The sequence below is a fragment of the Peromyscus leucopus genome, chromosome 13 (assembly GCF_004664715.2).
Source record: "Peromyscus leucopus breed LL Stock chromosome 13, UCI_PerLeu_2.1, whole genome shotgun sequence".
Classification (NCBI taxonomy): Eukaryota; Metazoa; Chordata; class Mammalia; order Rodentia; family Cricetidae; genus Peromyscus; species Peromyscus leucopus.
The window spans coordinates 6672009-6694164 of record NC_051074.1 but is presented as its reverse complement, the minus strand read 5'-3'; the positions used below and the strand labels follow the sequence as shown (position 1 = coordinate 6694164).

At 48.1% G+C, this 22156-nt stretch overlaps 1 protein-coding gene across 2 annotated transcripts in view; it reads left to right on the top strand.

Annotated features, from left to right (window-relative positions):
• Asb18 (ankyrin repeat and SOCS box containing 18) overlaps positions 1 to 22156 on the top strand; it is a 59780-nt gene that overhangs the window by 8651 nt on the left and 28973 nt on the right. Inside the window, exons 2-3 of one of the 2 annotated variants that reach the window (XM_028880383.2) lie at positions 13786 to 13908; positions 16875 to 17142. In XM_028880383.2, coding sequence (XP_028736216.1) covers positions 13786 to 13908; positions 16875 to 17142 — 391 coding nt within the window. The remainder of the gene's footprint in view (positions 1 to 13785; positions 13909 to 16874; positions 17143 to 22156) is intronic. The other variant, XM_028880382.2, reaches the window with a different exon arrangement.

Below are 22156 nucleotides of genomic sequence, written 5' to 3'. Positions count from 1 at the left end.
CCAGGGCCTTGCGCTTGCGAGGCAAGAAGAGCTCTACCACTGAGCTAAATTCCCAACCCGCAAAATAAATTTTTAAAAATTAATTAATTAAAAAAAAAAGAGTGGCGCCTAGGTCCTCCCGCCTGCAGCCAGGATGTTCATGCTCCCTGCCCACCTGAAGACACTGTGCAAGAAGGTTCATGAAGGCACTTTCCCATGGGAGATGTTACAACCAACTGAGCTGGTGCCCCAGGGCCATAACCCACCAGCAACCACGCATGCATGTGCATTCACACATTCCTGCAATATTAATAGTTCAGAGTCCCTAGTTCTGAACATTTCAGCAAAAGATGGAAAAACAGAAGGAAGAAAGGAAGGAAGGGAGGGAGGGAGGGAGGGAGGAAAGAAGGAAGGGCAAATACATGAGATGCTCCTCTATAGAGTAAGAGCAGACATCAGAAGCAGGAGGGGATCCATGGCAGGGAAGGGAAACAGCCATGTTCCCTACCAACTCTGCTGCTCACCCGGTCAGAGCATGTGGGGGCTGGGAGACCCTGCTCGCAGCAAAATGAAATTAAACCTTTCTAAGTACTTATAAATCAGAACCTAATGACACTATCCCACCACCAGCCTGAGCATTGCTCTTATTACTTTGATTCACAAGCCAGGAAAAGATCCGGAATTATGCACAAATTATTGTCCCATCTTCTTAATTAACGCTGATTGCAAAATTCTTGCTAAAGTCCTTGCTAACAGACTCAATTATGTACCGCCTGAATTGATTCACCCAGATCAAGTGGAATTTATTAGAAATACACTTTCCTACAATAACATCAGATTATCTTTGAATATAGTTAAATTATTTAGGAATAAGATGGCTACAGGAACTGCTCCCGCATTAGATAACGCAAAAATACCTAGAATTAGAGTGTTTCTTTGCTTTCTGCAAGATGCACACCCTGGGCGCTTCCTTGTCCCAGAAGCAGGTTGAGTCACACTGTGAAGAGATGAAATGCATGCCTTAGAGCTAATGGTCCAGCTTCAAAGACATATGGGCAGGAAGAAAAATCCTACCAGGTCGCGTCTCCGCCACCACCACCACCACCACCCCCAGGACGAACCATCCCTACCGTCCCTGCCTGTGGAACACAGTGAAATTGCAATTAGACTAAATCAGGATATTTTCAGAATCAAAATGGAGAAACAGACTAATAAAACGGTAATGTATGCTGATGGCATCTCCCCATTAGCATCACTGCCAAGCACACTGGAGAGCTTGGTTTGGGAAGAACAAAAGGGAAGGGAGGAATTAGGAGAGAGGTTTTCTGCCTGCCTGAGAGGACTCCAGCTCCTGAAAATGGTGCTGTGCCTCGGAAACATGGCAAAGCCAGAATGCCATGGCAGGCATGCTCTCTGAAGCCAGGGTCGACCTTCCTAGTCCCATACACCCCTGCCTTTTGACACCAACATCAGGACCTGGATATGGAGGGCAAGCTGACTTTGACCTTCTTCTCCACATCCAGCTAGACAGTGGTCAATATTTTCAGACCAGGTGGATTATGGGATATTCAGGTTGGCCTTGGACGGATGAGCAACTCTCCAGAGGCTGTGATGAACTCAGCAGGGGTGAGGGACACAGAGGGTCTGAGACGTTGTCCAGGGCAGTGGGACCCAAATGGACCCAAGGATGTGGACATCAGAGCAGGGAGGGGGGGTCGGAACTGTTGTGTGAGACTAGAGTCCAAGGCGTTAGTGTCGACACTTGTCTAAAGAGATGATGAGCAGCCATTAGGCAGAGGAATGGGAGCATACGGTTTTGAAAGAAAACTTACAATTCTTTAACACACATAGGAAGGGTGGAGGTAGAGAGTTGGGTGCCAAGACACACACCACCTGTGCTTCCCCATCTCTCCCTCCCTTACTGATAAAATCCTTAGGACAGTGCCATGTGCCCAAGCATGTCCCCTTCCTTGATGCCGGGGCTGATCTTGTTCTCATCTACGAAAGACTTCACAGCAGATCGAAGAGGAGATGGAAGGAGAGGGGGAAACTTGAAAACATCAGCATAAAGTTCCCAACCCGGAGAACAGAAAGGAAAGTGAATGAAAATAAAATGACAGTGGACTGTCACATGGGGTAAAAACCTGACATGCAGAGCTGGCGTCCAAGAAACAGGCAGAACGGGGCAAGGAAAAAAAGATCAAATGCCATGCTTTGTTGACACCCGTGGGAGGCCCTGCCCCTTCTGAACAGAAACAGAGGAGGAGTGGATTCGGTGGAGAGGAGGGCGGAGGAGAGGTGGGTGGAGAGAATTGGAGGGGAGGAGGGAGGGAAAAACTGCCATTGGAATATAAAATAAATGGATAAATGTAATAATATTTTTAAAAAATGATCGAAGGAATAACTACCCCACATTTTCCAGGATGAGTGGTTAAAGATATGAATTTACAGATCCAAGCTCTGTATGCCCGAGGTAGAGATGGGAGGCAGGGTCTGGCTGGATGTCTGGGCATTTGGTTACCATGGGAGAGTCACAGTTACCTCGTAATAAAGAAGAGCATGTCCATTGGCAAGAGGGAGTGGAAAGCAGACTTGGAGATGAGTTGGTACAGTGCTCCTTGCCACAAGCCAGCAAAGGTTTCTGTGACAGCTGGTGTTCTCTGTCAACTTGACAGACTAGAATCGCCTGGGAGATGCACCTCTGAGCATGCCCACTGTGGGCGGCACCATCCCCTTAGCTGTACAAGCGGAGAAAGGGAGCTGACACAGTCATCACCCTCCACTTCCCGATTGTGGATGTCATGTGATGGTTGCTTCAGGCTCCTGCCACCTTTACTGCCCCACCATGATGAACTTCACTCTTGGTCTGTGAGTCACTAAGACCTGTCTCTCTTCAGTTGTTCTTCTTGGAGCATTTTATCAAAGCAACAGGAAAAGAAACTAAGGCAGTCCTTACCACCTACAGCAAAAGTCAGCCAACTGGTTATATGAATAAAGTTTTATTGGCACATAGCCACCTCCTTTGTTTCCAAACCATCTCCAGCTATTTATATCTCCCAAAGACAGAGCTGAGTAGTTTTCATAAAGACCATGAAGCCCATAAAATCTAAAACATTTACTGTCTGGTGCTTCACAGCATAAGTTTGGCATCCTCTACCCCACGGCCCATGGTTTAAGTTTTAGGGCAAACACTAAATGACCTGCCTGCCCCAGCCATCCCCTCCCAGTCTCCTTTCACCTTTCAGATATGACTCTAAAGCCTGATCCACACTCCAGTGCCACCCTTAGTCTGCTGGGAGGCGAGTGTCTCTCGGGGAAATGTTTGACTGCTAGCCTTTAGAAATGTTTGTAGCGATTTGATACACTAGCACAGTTTCATAGGCAAGATCATGGACTTCCAAGTCTGTTTTCATTTTGTTTTCTCCAGTAATTACTTTTCAATGGATATGGAAAAAGTATCAAGTCTATAACAAATTGGGAAACCTCCAAAAAAAAAAAAAATGAAAAAGAAAGCCCTGGTCCTTCACCTCAGGTGATTGGAAAACTAAACTACACCTCAGCAAGGGGGTCCATCCTGAAACTCTCTCAGCCTCAGAGACCTTCAGGCTCTCTGGATACTGGAAATATGCCAATTCCTCCTTCCAGGAAGCCCTGGGGTTCACAGTCGGAAACTGGGGAGAGCTGGCCTCGTGGCATACTGGCTCGGATCAACCTAGAACGCATGCTTAGGGGAAGCGGTGACTCAGGCCTGACCCTGCAGCTGCGGAGCCCATGTGGCTTGTCACAGTTTTCAGGTGAAAACGTCAGATCTCTCCACTGGGACCTGAAGCCATCATTACTCCTGGCTCCATTGGGAAGTAGTGAGTCGGGAGACTGTCTACGACTGTGCTCCATCCTGAGGGCGCTGACACCTGGGGTGCCAACCCTTTCTTACAAGTGGGAGTTTCAGCCTGTGCCGACCGTCAGCTCCCACCCTCAGGCCCTCTGCCAGACCGGTCTGTTTTCTACCTATATCCCTTCCATCTAGACTCCAGAACACCACCCTGGGTATCATAGCGCTGTGCCTTCCTTCTCAGTGAAGAATAACGGGGTTTGCTCCCCTGTAACAATCAGGGAGGAAGCACACACCCCAGAGAGAAACACACCCACTTCCCCCTGCTCTGTGCATGTGCCACCTTTGGAAGGCACCTGCTGTGGCCTCCAGCTACTCCGACACCTTACCTTACCCTAGGTAACCAAAGCACAAATGCTCAGGCCTCTGATGACGCAGTTCCAGTCACTGCTAATGGCTACCTTGTCCATCTCCTGCTGGCCTCACAATCCAGGAGCTTCCACACTATCCATTTGCTTCTAGTAACTGAAGCGAGCTTTGTATACATTAACTCCATACATGTATGTCCCCAGTCCAGTAGAAATGAACCCTCCATCAGCATCAACGGACTTCCAAAACCCAGTTTTGTAAGAAACCCTTTCGTGATCTAGCCAGAAAATGTAACTGACATTGTATTTTTTGAGGTAGGGTCTCATTTAGCTCAGACTGATCTCCAATTTGCTATGTAGCTGAGCTTGAACTTGAACTATGACCTTGAACTTCCAATCCTCTTTCTTCCACCTCCTAAGTGCCAGGATTACAGGCATGCTCCATCATATCCAGTCTTAGGTGGTGCTGGGGCTTGAACCCCGGGCTTGATACACACTAAGCAAGCACCCTATCAACAGAGCTACATCCCCAGCCCTAACTTACATTTTCCGCACGTGTATGTGTGTCTGGTGTGCACGTGCATGTTCAAGTGTGTGGGGGAGTGTGTGTATGTGCAGGTGTGAGCGCACGTGAGGGCATGCACAGGACAGAAGTTGGTGTAGGTTGTCTTCCTTGATGTCTTGTCCTCTTATACGTTGAGGCGGACTCTCTTGATTGACCCCAGAGCTGGGGAATCCCGTCTCTGCCCAGAGCACTGGGAGTACAGGTGGTTGGTTGGTCATGCCCACCATGCCAGTCGCTTTTGTGGGTACCAGGAGTCTGGATGCACATCCTCATGCTTGTCAGCACGGTACTCACTGAGTCGTCTCTCCAGCCACCAACTTACACTTTAAATTAGTAAATTTGGGTATTGTGTTTGTTTAAATTCATTTAGTTTATGTAATTTTTCCTGTTGGAGGTTTAATGCCATTTTTTTTTCTAATAAGAAATAAGTCCAGGGCCAGAAAGATGGCTTGGTGATAAAGGTGCTTACCTCCAGACGTGACAACCTGAGTTCTGTCCCTGGGACCCACATGGTGGGAGGGAGGAAGAGACTCTGAAGCCCTTCCTCTGACCTCCACACATGCCCCATGAGAGAGCCTGCTCGGGTGCTCGCTGGCACATGACCTCAGGCAATCATACAAGCACGTACACACACATATACACACACACTAGGAAAATCAATAAATGTGACAAAAGAAAACTTTGGAGAAAGAGGTCCAGAGAATTTTCCATCCATCAGAGGAAGCTGGCTTTACTTGGCCCTTTGTGAAAGGACGGGAAGAGGCCCCAGTAAGGTCTGCTTTCAAACAGGGTCACGGAGCTCGCGCAGCACAACAATCAGACCAAACCGACCTCAAGAGGGAAGCATCCTGCTCCCCGTGTGAGATTCACAGCAAACAATCAGGCCGAGCACGCAATTTGTCTCAAGAGGCAGAAGCTGCAATTTTACCATGTCATTATATCCCCAGGAGAGTTGCGAAGAGAACGTCGCCTCCTTGGGCATGGCATGCTCCGTGACAGGCTCCCCAGCCCTAGCCCTACGCTCTGTAAATGTCCTGACAGAGTTGTTGCCACGCGGTCCTGCAGGAGGAGTATTTGGTGGCTCTGCCTTGCGTTCAGCCATGGTGGCGGCTCACATTCAAGGGCACCTTTGCATCCTGGGTCCCAAAAAGCCCTTGTGGGCTGTCCGCACAAATGGTGCTTGACCTTTAGCGGAGATCATGTCAGTGACGGGGCCAGACCTTGCGGCTTTATATTGCCTGGGCTGGGCTGTGTAGCACATCAGGGAAAATAAGTTACAGGGGTGGTTTGCGCCCACCCCCACCCCCACCCCCACCCCACGCGCCCGTATTTTGTTCCTCTGCACGATGGAAATGAGATTTCTTAATAATGTGAAATTGGTACAGATAATTTAAGTCATTATTAATAGATACACTTGATCTGAGGAAGTAAATGTTTTAATGTTTTGTTAAATGAGGTGTGCTGTATTCACATTGTCATTCAGAGAAAAGGTTAAGACACTTTAACATTCCTCATATTAATGTCTGCGCAACTAACTCGAGTAGCTGTGTCTTGGAAGTAAAAAATGGAGCTTTGCGCACCTGCCAGGCTTCCCATTCAAAACAATAATGATAAAAGTAAATGCAGAGTGTGGGATGGAGGAAGGTGGCCTTCTAAAACTGCCAGAGAGACTGGGATGAGAAGGGGGTTGAGAGAGCCAGTGACCCAGGATGCACCTGTGGGGCTGTTGGAAGAGATACCATCAGCCTGGGATCCAAAGGAATCTCGAAGGTGGCAGTATTAGATACTTTTCTGTTGCTGTGATAAAATGCCATGACCAGAAGGAACTTTATTTGAGCTATAACGAGAGGGTTATATGCCATAATGATGGGGAGGGTGTGACAACAGGCCGTGGGAACAGGAAGCCGAGAGATCACCCCTAGACTACACACGAGGCACAGAGAAGGCGCACTTGAAGTGGGGTGAGACTATAAACTCTCCAAACCTACTCCCAGTGGCATACTTCCTCCGGTAAGGCTCCATGACCTGAAGGTTCCAGAACCTCCCCAAACATCACCACCAACTGGGAACCAATGTTTAAATACCTGAGCCTGCGGGGGACATTTCTCGTTCAAACCACCACACTGGCCATTTACAGAAAGGGCCACACTGCCTGGGCCAGCGATGCGAGTGAGCGCATTTAAGGGCATATGCAAAGACTCCGAAGAGTCCATGTGACTGTGACTTCTTGCCCTTCAACTTTTCACTTCCGTGGACACACGGCCCCAGCAGGCAACTAGAGACGTTTCAATGGCCCGGGAAGAAAGCCAAGCACTGGTTCTACCTGGAGAGCATGGGGAAATGGCATCGATGTCCGGCTTCGGAAGCCCTTCCTCTTGGCTGGGTCACATAGAAAATTGCTGCCCAAGAGAAAGAGGTCAGTCCTGTCCTCAAGCCACCAGCCTAACATTCAGACCTGGCTGGACTGTCCCACCAAGTCCCAAGAGTATGAACATTTAGATGCTGTTTGGGAGAAAAAAAGATGACCTTTTGTCAGCTCCGTTACAGAAAATCAAGACCCTGGCACCCCATGAAGATAAGAATCACCGCTCAGACTCCACCATGTGAGCAAACCATTGTCATCGGGGGATAGGATTCACCTTCATCCCCCTGGATCCAGAGGCAAAGAAAAAAATCTCTCTCATCAGCTGTCTCCGTGACAAGATAGTTAGGAAAGATGAGTTTGTGTCCTCCTGTGGGCAAAGCATCACACTTATTTAAATCTCCAAATAATCTCTCTGCAATATGATATTCAAATCCAGTTACCACCTGGCTCAAGGGTGGAGAAGCGGCTCCTCATTCCCCGCTCAGACAGAAGCTGAGCATCCTCTCCTGCCTTGATTTCTCCCTTCCTTCTCCTCCATTCATTCATGCTCTGCGATTCCGTTTGTTTAGAGCCCTGCCCCGTTTGCCGTACAAACAGGGCGTGCACGTCAAAGTGGCGCCATCTGTTAGTTCGTCTGAAGAAACAAAATGATGATATCTGCTGACTTGGGGCAGATTAAATTCATTAGCAATCCTCTTTCTAGGAGAGAACAGCCTTCAGAAGAATTTGCAGGGAGGACCAGCTCCTTGGTCAGAACATCTGTGGAACCTCACTGCAAGAAGAGAGGTTTTGCCGGGCGATGGTAGTGCACACCTTTAATCCCAGCACTCAGGAGGCAGAGCCAGGCAGATCTCTGTGAGTTCGAGGCCAGCCTGGTCTGCAGAGCGAGATCCAGGACAGCCAGAGCTACACAGAGAAACCCTGTCTCAAAAAACCAAAAAAAAAAAAAGAAAGAAAGAAAGAAAGAAAGAAAGAAAGAAAGAAAGAAAGAAAGAAAGAAAGAAAGAAAGAAAGAAAGAGGGAGGGAGGGAGGGAGGGAGGGAGGGTGGGAGGGGGAAGGAAGGAAGAAAGGAAGGAAGGAAGGAAGGAAGGAAGGAAGGAAGGAAGGAAGGAAGGAAGGAAGGAAGGAAGGAAGGAAGGTTGGTTTTAATGGCAACACCCAAGACAGGAAGAGGAACTAGAGAGAAAAGTCTGCTAAGGCTGTGTGAGGTGAAAATCCACTCCCATCTTCAATATAACTGCTAATGTTGATACATGGTAAGTTAGTAATCTAACTGGGAAACAAGACACTAGCCAAGAAAAATCAGACCAACTGTGAGCCAATGTGGAGGCAGAACCAGATGCGTGCAGCCTTCAAAACAGAGATCAAAGGAGACCCCAGGCAGCAAAGCACAGTTGCTTGGGGACTCCAGGAAGGACTCAGGGTTCTGAAAGCCCAACTAAGTGAACTTGAACTGACCCTTCACTGACACAAGTCACCCTTCTGTACAGACATGCTTTGATGGTTTAAAATAACTCCAAATAACTTGCTACATTTGTGTCACCTAAATTTGGGTGCAAACATCAGTATGCCCTTGGCATCAACTGCCTCTGAGCTGGATGACAAGAAAAAAATGCTCTAGGGCCGTAAACAGAAGGGTTCAAAGCCGTGAGTAGCAGGCTGATACCCTCGATTCACAAGAAACAGGATCCTTCCTATATGCCCGGAGTTTCCCCACTGGTTTGTAACACTGACTCCGCCCACTGCTCTGGCCTGCTGAGGTCGTTTGGAACCTGAGTGCATCTCTGAGGCTCGCCGTTTCCCCTCATATATTCATATTCATACAAATCACCCATCAGTGGACACACAGGGCAGACCTTAAGGCAGCATTTTACAGTGTCCCCGGCTCCCTTCTGGAGCATGGTCTCAACCTGACCGCAGATAGAAACACTCAGAGGTCCCATTGGTCCCAATGCCCAGGTCGCAGCCTAGCACAGCACAAGAGAGTCTTCAAGCTGGGGTCTTGTCATCCCTGGCTTTTCTAGCTCCTCGGGGGATCCCATTTTGCAACCAAAGTATTAGGCACTGCTCTGAGGCATCGTGCATGGCCCTGCTCCACTGTGAATCACTCATTCAGATTTTCTTTTCCAAAGAAGCACAGTTTTTCGTCTTCTCTGAAGTCTTCAGGATACCACCCATCTCAGGTTGAAGCGCACACACCTCTTACCTCACGCCCCTGTATAGTAACGAACAATCGCATCCCAAGCCACACTTTGTCCTGCTCACCTTGACAGACTCCCATTGACCCCCAGATCTACAAGTGACACTCATTTTTGAAACATCCCCAGACCATCTTTCCCAATCCCGTGGAGGCTTCTCCAGACACACCTCGTGTGATGTTCTCTAGTCTAAGGAATCTCAATTTGTTCTGCATTTGAAAAGTAAAACTAAAGACTCTAGTCCTTCTGTTTGGCCATAGTTCCTCAGGTTTGGACAGTTTTTCAGCAACTTATCCACAAATTCACATTTAAAACAAGTTTGGTTTCCATGTGGACTAGGCTTGAGGAAGAAAGTAAAGCCTGAGTCGATTCTTGGGTCTGTGCACTGACTTTGACTGAGTTGAAAGGGGTGAGGATGAGAGGAAGAAGAGGGGCATGAAGGGAGAGGAAAGAGAGGGGGCGGGCAAAGAGCATGTGGGAACACTTGGCTAGGTATACATGGGCAGTGTCACTTAGAGACAGAAGCAGGTAAGGAGCCCAACCCGGAGCACTGTGTCAGAAAAGAGTGTGGCTCTCACCCCATGGGACTTCCCACCGCTGGTGGCCAGGAAGACTAAATGGCTCTTGTTAGGGTCTTCCAGACAGTTTTTTTTTTTTCTGTGTGATCCTTGCAGATGGGGTTTTCATTTCTGAACCTCTGAAACCTTACAACATACCCCAAAAACGTAATGTTTGATGAATGACTAAAGGAAAGAAATGGTTGGTTTATTTATTTAATGTGATAGTCAACAATGCTTCTATTCTTGTTCTGGAAAAAGAAAAGCCAGCTCTCTGCCCAGTTTGTGAGGTCATCTTCATGTCCCACTTGCAAAGGCGGCACTGCCTGCCAGGAGTTATTTTTAAAGTTCTACTCCCTAGCTACTGAATTCCAGTTCAGACATCGAGTGAACTGGCTAAAACACACAGGAAGCTAAATTTAGCCTAGAGTGCAGCCCATTTCATCCTGAGGTCCCCTCCAGCCCTCTTAAAAACATCCAATGGCAGATTACAACGGCTTGGAAAACATCCTCCAGTATAAAGTGAGGGGCACGCTCAAGTTGCCCCATATTCCAGGAGCGCTCTAGAAATGGATCTGATGACCATCCATTTCAGGAGAATAAGACGGTGCGGCGCCTGCATTCGGAACTGGAAACACTTAAGGTTGCTGCTGGAATGAGAAAGGGAGCTGTAGCTCATGGCCAAGCCCCTCCAGCCACACTAGCTCTCATCAGTGAACCCTCTGGCCCTCTGCACAGCCAGCACCCCCTGTCTACCTGTGTGGAGGCATCCCCGGTGGACAGACAGACAGCCATACCCTCTATCTAGTATATCCTGAGATCCTCCTCTGTGAAGCAACTAAGTCCCAGCATCACAGGCAGACTCCAGCCTTTGGGTCAGCCTGTGCACGCCCACCTGTGCCTGTGACTCGGGTCTGTACCAAGAGCAAAGATGGGTATACTGTCTTTCTCGTCACTGTGACAAAATATTCATGAAAAGCAACCTAGCAAAGGAAGGGTCTATCTGGGTTCAAAGTTTGAAGGCGCGGTCTGCATCGCAGGGAAGGTATGATGGTAAAATCACTCTAGCTGTGGCTGCAGGAGCATGGGGCAGGCAGCTGCTCGTACCTTGTCCACAACCAGGAAGCAGAGAGAGATGAACGCTGATGCTCAGCTCCCTTCCTTCTTTCCACTCAGTCCAGGACTCCAGCCGGTGAGATGGTGCTGCCCGCACTGAAGGGAGGGGGTCTTTCCACCTCAGTTAAACCCTTTGGGAAACACCCTGTACGCACACCCAGAGGTTTGTATCTGTTGTGGTTCTAAATTTAGTCCAGTTAACAATGAAAATTAACTATCACAGTTCCATCCTCCATCGGCTTGACACCCAAATATGTCATTTTAAATCATCATATTCTGCCTAAAGCTTCTTTCTCATCTCATGATGCAAAGTGCATTGAGTTCGTTTCCAAACGTCTCCATAGTCTTTAATGGTCCAAATACTGTTCGAATGTCCAGGACCAGCAGCTGGCTCAGCGGATAAAGCACTTGCCACACAAGTGCAAGGACATTAGTTCAGATCCCCAGATGCCCATGGAAAAGCCAGGCAGGCCTGAGGGCCACATGCAACCTTGGTACTGAGAAAGCAGAGATGGGGGGTGGGGGTAGCCTGGGCAAGCTGGCTACCTAGCAAGCTCAGGATTCAGTTAGAGACACAGCCTCAATAAATAAAATGGAGAGCTACCATTAATTTCAGGCCTCTACATGCAAGTGCAATCTACAAGTATGCACACACACACACACACACACACACACACACACACACACACACACACAGAGAGAGAGAGAGAACTCAAAGTCTCATCTGCGATTCAAGGCAAACTCCTTTTTCCTTTCTTATGTATTTCTTATGGTTGTGTTTGTGTGTGAGGGAGTATGTGGAAGTCAGAGGACAGCTGTGGAGTTGGTTCTCTCCTTCACCTTTATGTGGGTTCCAGGGATCGAACTTAGTTTGACAGGCTTGTGGAACAGGTGTTTATCTGCTGAGCCATCTCGATGGCCCTCAAGACAAGTTCTTAACTATGAGCTTCTGTAAAATATAAAAGCAAGTCACATACTTCCAATATCCAACAGCACAGAGTAAACACCCCCAGTCCAAAAGGGAGGGGGCAGGCACAGCGAAGAAAGAGTAGGCCAAAGCAGGACCAAACACCAACTCCTATAAGACAGGACAAACACCGAGTCCCGTGGCTCCAAATCTGCTGTCTGAGCTCCAGTCCCGCCCTCCAGCTCTGCAGTCTGCAGCGCACATCGATTCCCCTGGGCCAGCTCTACCCTGTGCCTGAAATGCTTGTCGGTGGACATCCAATGATCCCAGCATCGCCGATGTCCTGAGGTCTCCAACGAAACTCAGGCTTCACCGTCACAGCATTGGACAATGGCTTCCCATGACCTCCTTGCGGAGAATCTAACCCTGCCACACATCACACGGCCTTGGCTGCTTTCTGGAACCCCCTCACTCTTGCCACTTTCTGGACCTCAGAACCAGCGCCATGTGGACTACACTACAAAGTTTTGCTGTCAGCTTGAGGTATAGCCTGGATGTCTTGAAACACAGTCTTAATGGCCTGTTGTCATTCCTCAGAAGCCATCTACCTTTAGTGGAGACAGATCTCGTGTTGGTCTGGAAATATCACTAATTAATTAGGCTAAGCTGGCTGGCCAGGGAGTCCCAGGCATCCACCCATCTGTGCTTCCCCAGACCTGGGAATACAAGCTTACATCACTGCACCCGACTTCTTTTTCACATGGGTTCTGGGTACTGAACTCAAGTCCTTTGCTTGCAAAGCAGGCACTTTACTGGTTGTGCCATCTCCGAAGCACCGTGAAACTGTCAAACATTTGTCCGTGTAGAAACCACTGTTAGGACCTGAGCGCTATACACACTGGGAGCAAAGGGCTGACCGCATTGGGCCTCAGTCTCCTTCCAGCGACTCACCGGAGCCATCGCATCCTTCCTTCAGCACCAAACCAAGTTCCTCCCTCCTCCCTGCAAAGCAGCTTCTAGAAGTTGGACTGGAGTTCTGAGCAGATGCCACTGTCAGCCCTGGGATCTGGGCAGTGTGGACTGTTGGACAGGGAGCAGGTTCTGAAAGACCAATGCAATGGGCTCTGGTCACAGCTTGACCACGTCACTGAGCAAGCCTGGCCCTGCCTCTTTCTCTCCAAGCCTGTTATCCCGAGTGGATGCCACAGTCCTTAAGCAGCAGTAGCCATGCATGCAGGCCCCCTATGTCTTTCCTCTTAAGACCCTTACTTACCATTTCTAAATATGATGTTTTTTTTTAATCTGAGAGAATATTATTTATCTGCTAAGTGTTTTGGCCACTGAGGTCATATTTACAAACTAGTCACTTAACCTGCACGAACAAGTATCATCAATGTTGTGTAAGGCTGGGGGTCACCTGACTAAACAGTGAATAAGAGAAATGCTGCATCTGTCCATCAGGATAAATACATGTGGCCAGTGTCTGTCTTTGACTCAACATGTGCAGAGCAGCACCAAGATGGGCAGAAGCATTTTTTTTTCCTTTGGGGTTAACATCTATACAATCAGGGAGGGAGAGAACGCAGTGACATCTCAGTAGTCACATGACCCCAGTCATATCAAGTAACCATTATCACATCAGAACCCACAGGAGTTATAAATACACCACCATGGGGCTCCAACCGGAGGACAATTGAGTAATGACAATGGAAATAGCCCACTCTCCGTAAGGCCTTCTTCCTCTGCTAAAGAACCCGTCCTGAAATCAGTTGTTCTGCAATGGAGAGGCAACCAGACCCAGCTGGAAGAAAACTGCAAATCTTCCAGAAGATGAACAGAGAGCCTCAGGGCAGAGCTTGGACTCCCAAGCTTGAGTTCCATGCTGCATTGGTTGCAGGAGACCTGGACCATATTCAGTCCCTCATGGACCAGTTCTTCCAGGATGCCAACATGGTGTTTGAGATCACTAATGGAGAGATGGAGTGGCAGGTGACATCCTTGGCCACTTTTGGGCTCTCAGGTACCCTGCTTCCTCTAAAGCTCAGTTGTGTGTCTTTAAGCTTTGACTAACACTCTGGGGACGTGTGCATCCTGTGTGAAGGTTGGGTCCATAGACGGCCTGTCAGGAGCATGTAACTACGGGAGTTCTGTAAACAAGCCTGGTCTGGTGGGGGACAGGCTATGAAAAGGAAAATGATGGATAAGAAGCACCCGTCCAGTGATGTTGGATGTGTCTCTTGCCTTGAAAGCAAAGCCTTGTTTTAGCTGTTGATCTTGGCAGCTGAGGGAGCCACAGAAGACTAGACAAACCTCTGACACGAAGCTCTGTGTGAGGTCCTTCTGTGAGTCACTGAACACCACTGGAACTCGTCAGTGCAAGTGACATCCTAAAACCCAAACAGCTTCAACAGAGGGAAGAACACTAGGAACCAAGACCCTCCTCTTAGAACCTAGAGAAGCCTGAAAACAAAGAAGAAAGGGGAAGTAAATCCGTAGATCCTTGTGTTGTGTGTCAGGGCACACTCGGGCCTCTCAGATGTGACTGCTACGTGCTGAGCCATCCAGATGTACTCAGGCTTTGGGGCTGGTAGGCTGCACTAGGCACCCACCTGCTGTGCGCTGCTGTGTTGAAATCCACCACAGCTCTGGCAGACCGTGGGAATTTGAGGATCTGTAACCAGTGTCCCAAGTCCTAACCTGGGAGCTCTAGCAGGGCTAAGCATGTGGAAAGGTAAATCTTTACCAGCATATTTCCGTGTATATCTCTCATGAGAAGGGAGAACTGGACCCCAAACACTGCCCAAGAGCTATGCAGAGAGTAAGGAGCGTGGGGCCTGCTGGCTGGGTGCTGACAATCCTAGTCTGGACTGCACCACCTCCTAGTGGGATCTTTCTGGGCTTCCCTCCTTCTCCTGTCTCAGACCAAGAATGTCAGCTGCTTAAATGCTAAGCTTTGTTTATTTTTCAAATCACATGCTACCCATCCCTGGCAAGCCACCCTCCCCGGCCCCATCTTTTTCATGTTGCCAAAGTCTGAAATGTAGTCCCTTTTCTCCCTTTAGTCTTTTGACCCCTGTATTCCACACCTTCCTAGAACACACATCTGCAGGGCAGGACACTAGAATGTGCTGACGTTGGAGCGCCATGGAAATGCCAGTCCAGTTAATCAGCCCCGACTCAGTGAGGACCAGGAAAGCAAGGGCTCGGGGAAATTTAGATTCCCTGGTGGTTTGCCCAGTCCCCTGACTCTCCAGAGCAGAGACAGCCCCTGGGAACACTGATTCTTGAGACAGAGTCTCTCAACTAGGCTAGGCTATCAGATCAATGTGCCCAATGTCTTCCGGTCTCCATCTCCCCAGCACTGGGGCTGCAAGCATGGACCACCATACCCAGATTTTGTATGTAGGTTCTGGAGATCAAACTCAAGTCCTTGTATTTTCGGAGCAAGCGTTTTATCAACCTTGTCATCTCTTGGGCCCAGAAGTTTAGGTTTTCTTGTTAGTGTGAAGGAATCTTATCAGTACAGCCCAGGACCTAGGGAGTCTTGGCTCATCAGGGTGGGCATACAGAACTGTGGGGGTCGGGGAAGGCAGCAGAGTAGGCTAGGGACTTCGAAGGCTCTGGAAAAGTGAACAGAGTCTGTATTTTGGGGAACACACCAAAGCAGGAGTTCAAGGTGTGGTCCCTGAGGAAGACAGGGGTTAATCTCCTCAAGGAAGACCCACCCCATCCCTGTAATCAGACTGTTTTCCCTAGAAAAGTGAGCCCAACCCCAGGCACACACACACACACACACACACACACACAATCCCTGGGTCTCTGACTACTGTCACGCCACACCAGTGACGACAATCCCTCCCCACTTTCCACACTGAGCAAACAGCAAGCTCAAGGCTGGGCCTTGGGGACAAGCAGCAGGCTGGGACTCTCTGCCACATGCAGGTAGATAATTAATGAGTGTGGGCTTTCAAAACAGCCCAGCATGTGTCCCAGGAAGGAGGTGGCCTCAGAAAGGGTCTCCTGTGCAGCTCATTACAGGCACCTTATTGATTCTTCCATCATTACAGAAAGCCGTCTGTCCCTTGATGGTATTCACAGGGGACACCTCCCGGTCCCACAGGTGCTCCTGGCCACTAACAACCTTGCCCTGGCTTTATGAGAGCAGAGAAGTGTTCAGAGAAGCCAAACACAAAGTGTGTGCTCATTCATCCATAGAGAAGGAACAGCCCTACACACACACACACACACACACACACACACACACGCACGCACGCACGCACGCACGCACGCACGCACATGCACACCAGAATCATGTGGACTTTGGACAGCCGCATGAAAGCAGCCTTCCATAGCAGCCATTTCTATGAACACTCAACTTTTTGTTTTTCAGAAGTCTTTCCTTCAGCAAACCTTGGTGATGGGGTTTGTTTTGTATGTTTGTTTCCTTCTACTGATGAAAGGGTAGGCGGCAGAAGGTTAGATTCTGGAAAATTCCACAGCCCACTCCTCTCTCAAGCTACCCCCAACCCAGAGCCTAGAAGAGATGCCTTCTGCACTGAGATTACATACATACATACATACATACATACATACATACATACATACATACACACACATACATACATACATCCTATCTCATCTCATCCTTCCTCCTGGACCAGCCTTTAACTCCAAATTTTACCAGATTTCCAGTCGCCCCACATCTGGGAACTCCCCCTTATCTCGCAGTAATCTCAATCGCCGCCCTCCCCAGTCTCTTCTCTTCTTCCTCCGTGGATCCTGTCTTTCACTCTGTGTGTCTCTCTGCTCTCTGTCTGGGGTATGCATCTCTAACTCTACTCTCAAGTGACTCAGCGCACACATCCATCTGGTACTTCACCTCTAAGAAGTAGTTTCACCCTTCAACTCTAGCAAATTGCGCTCCCGCCCCACCAGTCCATCCATCTACCCCAGCCTTACATCAAGTCCCCTCCCTTCCCCTCCCAGGCCTCTGGACCCTGGAGTACAAGCGGGAGCTCACCACACCGCTGTGCATCGCGGCAGCCCACGGCCACGTGTTCTGCGTGCGACACCTTCTCGGTCACAGCGCCGATCCGGATGCCAGGCCCGGAGGTCGCGGTGCCCTACACGAGGCCTGTCTCGGGGGCCATACCGCCTGCACCCGGCTGCTGCTGCAGCACGGGGCAGACCCAGATTTGCTCAGCGCCGAGGGCCTGGCACCCCTGCACCTGTGCCGCACACCCGCCTCTCTGGGGTAAGCTGAACCCTGCACCGCTGACTGGTCTCAGGACCCAGATTTGGGAAGTCTCAGGCCTAGACCCAAGTCTGCACTTTGGTCACATGTTTCCAGGCCTGGGTCCATACTTGCTTCTTTCTCAGGCCCCTGATTAGGTTAGGGACCCTGACCCCACTTCCCAGGCCGGGTACCTATCTATCCCCTAGTCCGCATGCTGGAGATTTTCTGAATCTGGTCCCCAGGCCAGGACCTATGTGCCCTAGTCCCCAAACCTGGGATTGTGACTCTAGGCCCCAAGCCTGTCCCTAGGCTCCAAGCCAAGGACCCTAAGCCTCCTCCCCACATCAGAGACCCTGACCCTGGTCCTCAGGCTTGGAATTCTGAACCTAATTCCCAGGCCAATGAGCCTGACTCACAGCCCCAGGCTGGGATCTTTAGGGCCTAGGTTGGGATAGTCCCCAGGCCATGAACCCCGCCCCACCGGCCGCTGGACCGTCCTCGACCCCGCCCCTCCGGCGCGGCCCCGGGCGGGTTAATTAGCGCTTGATTGCGAGCGCGCGGGGCGCCACGCCGCGGTAATGAGCCTCTGATCACGGCCTGCAGACGCGGCGCTGAAGAATGCTAAAAGGCCACTGGCGGGGTTGGAAGCTGAAAAATTAGGGTTTTTAATGATAATTTTATGCAGAATAATTGTCACAGTGTGACATAAATGGTTAGCTCCTCGGGCAGGGGCTTCCGAGACCCGCAAGGACTCCACCCGCCCGGGTTGCGCTGCCTGGGGTCGGGGAGGAGCAAAGCCTACCCCCATCCCCCACTCCATCCCCCACCCCATCCCCCACCCGCGACCTTGGTGCTGCTGTTGGGATTTCCTGCCTGTGCTGTGTCGTCCCAACATTTCTTTTTGAATAATCTAGCCCCTGCCCTTGCGTTATAATTGCTTGGCTGCTTTCTCTGTAGTGGCGATAACATAAAATCACTCCATTTCGCACTTGGATCTTGCTGGGGTCCTCTGCTCCCCACCTGCCCAAAGTTACCGGGTTCTTCTGCCCCTAGAGGCGCGCCGCGCAGCAAGCAGGCAAAGACATTAGGCGCTGGGTTCAGAGTAGGAGATGCTAGGGGCCCAAAGCCTTGTGAAGGACGTCAGGAAGTTGCACATTTTCTAAAATTTCATATTCTAGCTTCCCTCCCTCAACATACTTCTTCTGGGATACATCCATATTGTCGTGGGTATCCCATAGTTCATTCCCTTTTCATGCTAAGTAGTATTTCACGGTGTGGATGTACCACAGTGTGTTTTATCCATTCCTAACTGAAAGATATTTGAACTCGGGCATGTAGTTCAAGTTAAGGCACTTCACCGGATTTGTAAGGCTCTGTGAATTCACACAATTGTGATTGTGAGTTCAATCCCTAGTTACTGCAAGATGATGATGATGATGATGATGATGATGATGAAAGACGGTTAATTGTTTCCAGTTTGGGGCTGTTGCAAATCAAATATCCCTGAGCTTTTGTGTCCTTTTATAAGCTTTTATTACGTTTTGGTAAACCTAGGGTTGCAATAGCTGGACTGTCTGATGAGTTAACAAAGGTAACTTTAAGATTACTACCACAGTGGTATGCCAAGTTAGGCCATTTACATTCCCTTCAGCAACACGGGCATTTGAATTGCAGGCAGGCAGGCAGACTCGGGGGAGGAAAGGCACCATGGCTTCAGTGTGCATTTCCCCGATTATATTATTTCCCAATTATATTGGACTTATTCACAGATACTTAACCCATACTTATCTACCATCCGTATTTCTTCTTGGGTGAGCTATCTGTTCGGATCCTATGTCCAGATGTTCAGTTCAGATATTTTCATGTTAAAACTTCGAGATCTCTTTATATATTGAGGGTCCGAGGCCCTCATCACACCTGATTGACAAGCACCAGCTCCCAACCTCTGCCTTCTATCATCTTCTCTTGATGTCTGTGAAGAATAGGTCTTCATTTCGATAAAGTTCAGTTTGTCAATTGTACTCTTTTAGGATATGTGTTGGGCTATTTTATCTAAAACTTCTCTGCCTGACCCAAGCCCACGAAGGTTTTCCACGTTCTCATCTACAAACTTAAATCTTACAGTCCTACATTAAAATCTGGATTCATCTTGCCCAGACTGCAATCACCTCGAGTTATAACTTCAAGGCCAAAGTAACCCCAGACACTGTGTCCTGCAGTTTCTCAGGAAACTCAATAGACAAAAGCAGGCTAATGGTGGGAGAGGTTCTGCACTTGGAACCTGGCTGCAGGAGTGTGCCTGGATCTCGGATATCAGCCCAAGATAAGTTAGATCCATTCCCACTGCCGTGGATTCACAATGGTCCTGTGTCTGATCTAAATCTCGGGGAGCCAAACGGCCATCTTGCTGCCTCTGAGCTCACAGTTCACTCCATAGGTTCCCCCAACAATTGTGTACAGATGCAATGAAGCCTGTCCTCACCCCACCCCCACCAACAACAACACATCTTTCTTCTGTCTCAAGCACTGTGGGACCCGCTGTCATATGCCAAGAATGAGCTGATCCAGAAAAATCTATGACCCATTTTGAGTTTATGTCTGAATATGTTGTGAGAGGTGATCAAAGTGACTGGGGGGTGTGTGTGTGTGTGTTTGCTTTTGCATGTGGATATCACACTATTTCAGCAACAGTTCCTCTGGACTCTTTTCCTCAGCATAGTTACTCTGACGCACACCTATATTGTTGTTGTGTACAGCCCAGAGATCATTCCTTTTTCATGCTGAGTAGTATTCGATAGTATGAAATACTACTTAGAAGGGGCCTTGTAGATTGTCTTTTTAAAAGACAAAGCACTCTTTCTATTCTTAGGTTGTTGAGAGTTTGTATTATATATGGACATTGAGATTTCTTAAATTTTTTTATATGCATGGAAATGATCATATGACCTTGCTTTGTCTCTTAACATTGATTTTCAGATGTTACACTAACCTTGCATTCCTGGGTTTATTAACTACACTCATTGATTATTGTATGCAGATAGATAGATAGATAGATAGATAGATAGATAGATAGAAAATGGATGGATGGATGGATGGATAGATGAATGGATAGATGGAAAATGGTGGATCGATGGATAGATAGATAACAGATGATAAATAGAGAAATAGAGAGATAGTAGATAGATAGATAGATAGATAGATAGATAGATAGATAGATAAAGAGAGATAATAGGTGGATGCATGGATGAGTGGATAGAGAGTTGGATGGATGGATAGATAGATGATAATTGGTTTTCATTTGCTATGATATGGAAAACAACAATGTCTATACTTAAACTCATAAGAGACATTAGTCTATGGTTCTTACACCATCTTTGACTGATTTGAACATCAGTGATACAATCTCAGTAATGACCTGAGAAGCAGTCCCTTCTCCTCCCTCTTCCTTTTTCTAGATCTTAAATTGTCTCATGTGTTTGATGAAGTTCACCACCAAAGCTATGCGGATGTGGTGTTTTCTTGGCAAGAGGTTTCTAACTGTGAACTCCCGTTCTCTCCTAAGTAGAAGGCTGTTTCTCTTAAAGCAAGCTTTCACAGAGATTTGTCTCTTTCAGCAAAATTGTCTAATTTGTTGGCAGGAAGTTGATGCTTATTATCTTTTACTGGCTGTAAATTCTGTCACATTACCTCTGTCATTCATGATATTAGGGTGTCTATATAATATTACTTTTATGTATATGAGTGGGCTATATTTACATATATAGAACAAACTCTCTCTCTGTATGTGTATAAAAGGATAATTAAAGAAAAAGAGACCATGAATTTAAATTTGAGAGAGAGTGTGGAAGTGGATACATAAGAGAGATTGGAGGGAAGAAAGGGAAGGGGGAAATTGTATAATTGCATTTTAATTTCAAAAAATGAGAAAAATAATTTAAAACAGCTACTTTGACATCAATATGGTTCTGTCTTTACTAGTGTTAGCATTTTACATCTCATGAGTTCTATTACTACTGTGTAACAAATTAGCACAAACAGACTTCAAACACCACATTTAAAGCTGGAGAGAGGGCTCAGCATTTAAGAACACTGACTGCTCTTGCAGAGAAATCTCATTCAGTTCCCAGAACCCACATGGTGGCTCATAACCATCTTTCATTTCAGTTCCAGAGGACCCAATGTCCTCTTCCTACCTCCATGGGCACCAGGCATAAATGTGGTACATAGACAAGCATGCAGATATTCACATGTACACATAAAATTGAAATTAACTTTCTGAAAATGCATTTATTACCTCATAATTTCTAAGGGTCAGGAGTTTGGCCAGTGTTTTGTCAGGTTTCCTTCTTCCAGACCTCTCAAAAGACTGCACTGTAGACAACATGAAGGCCTATGGTCTCATCTGAATGGTCAACTAGAGAAAAACCTGTGGCGAGCCCATAAGGGTTACTGGTAGAATTCAGTTCCTTAAGGATTGCTGGGTTGGATGGTCTCCATTCCTCACTGGCTGTGGATGAATTCAGTTCCTTGCTGTTTTCAGTCCATTTTCACTGCTACAATGAAATGTCTTAGGTTAGATAGTTGACAAATCATACATATTTATTTCCCCCATTTCTGAGGCCGAGAAGTCCAAGACCAAGGCACCAGCAGACGCAGCTCTCGTGAGGGCTCCGTCTGCTCCTGGCAGGCAGCGTTGAACTGCACATTCCCGTGGCAGAAGAGGCAGACAAGCTGGAAGCGGTGAACTCACTTCCCTCCAGGTCTTTTATAAGCACCACTTCCGCCTGTGACCACAGAGACCTTACACCTAACCACCCCCTAACGTCCATCCATTTCCTCTTAGTACTTTCCCATGGAGGATCGGCTTTCAAGGTGAATCTTGGAGACACAGAAACATCCAACCCATAACCTTTGCTAGGTAGGCCTTTCTAGTGTGGCAACTTGTTTCATCAGTGTATGCAAGTTGAGAAAACAATGGAGCCTGCTAGCAAGGGAGAAGTCACAATTTTCTTGACCTACTGGCAGATTAAAA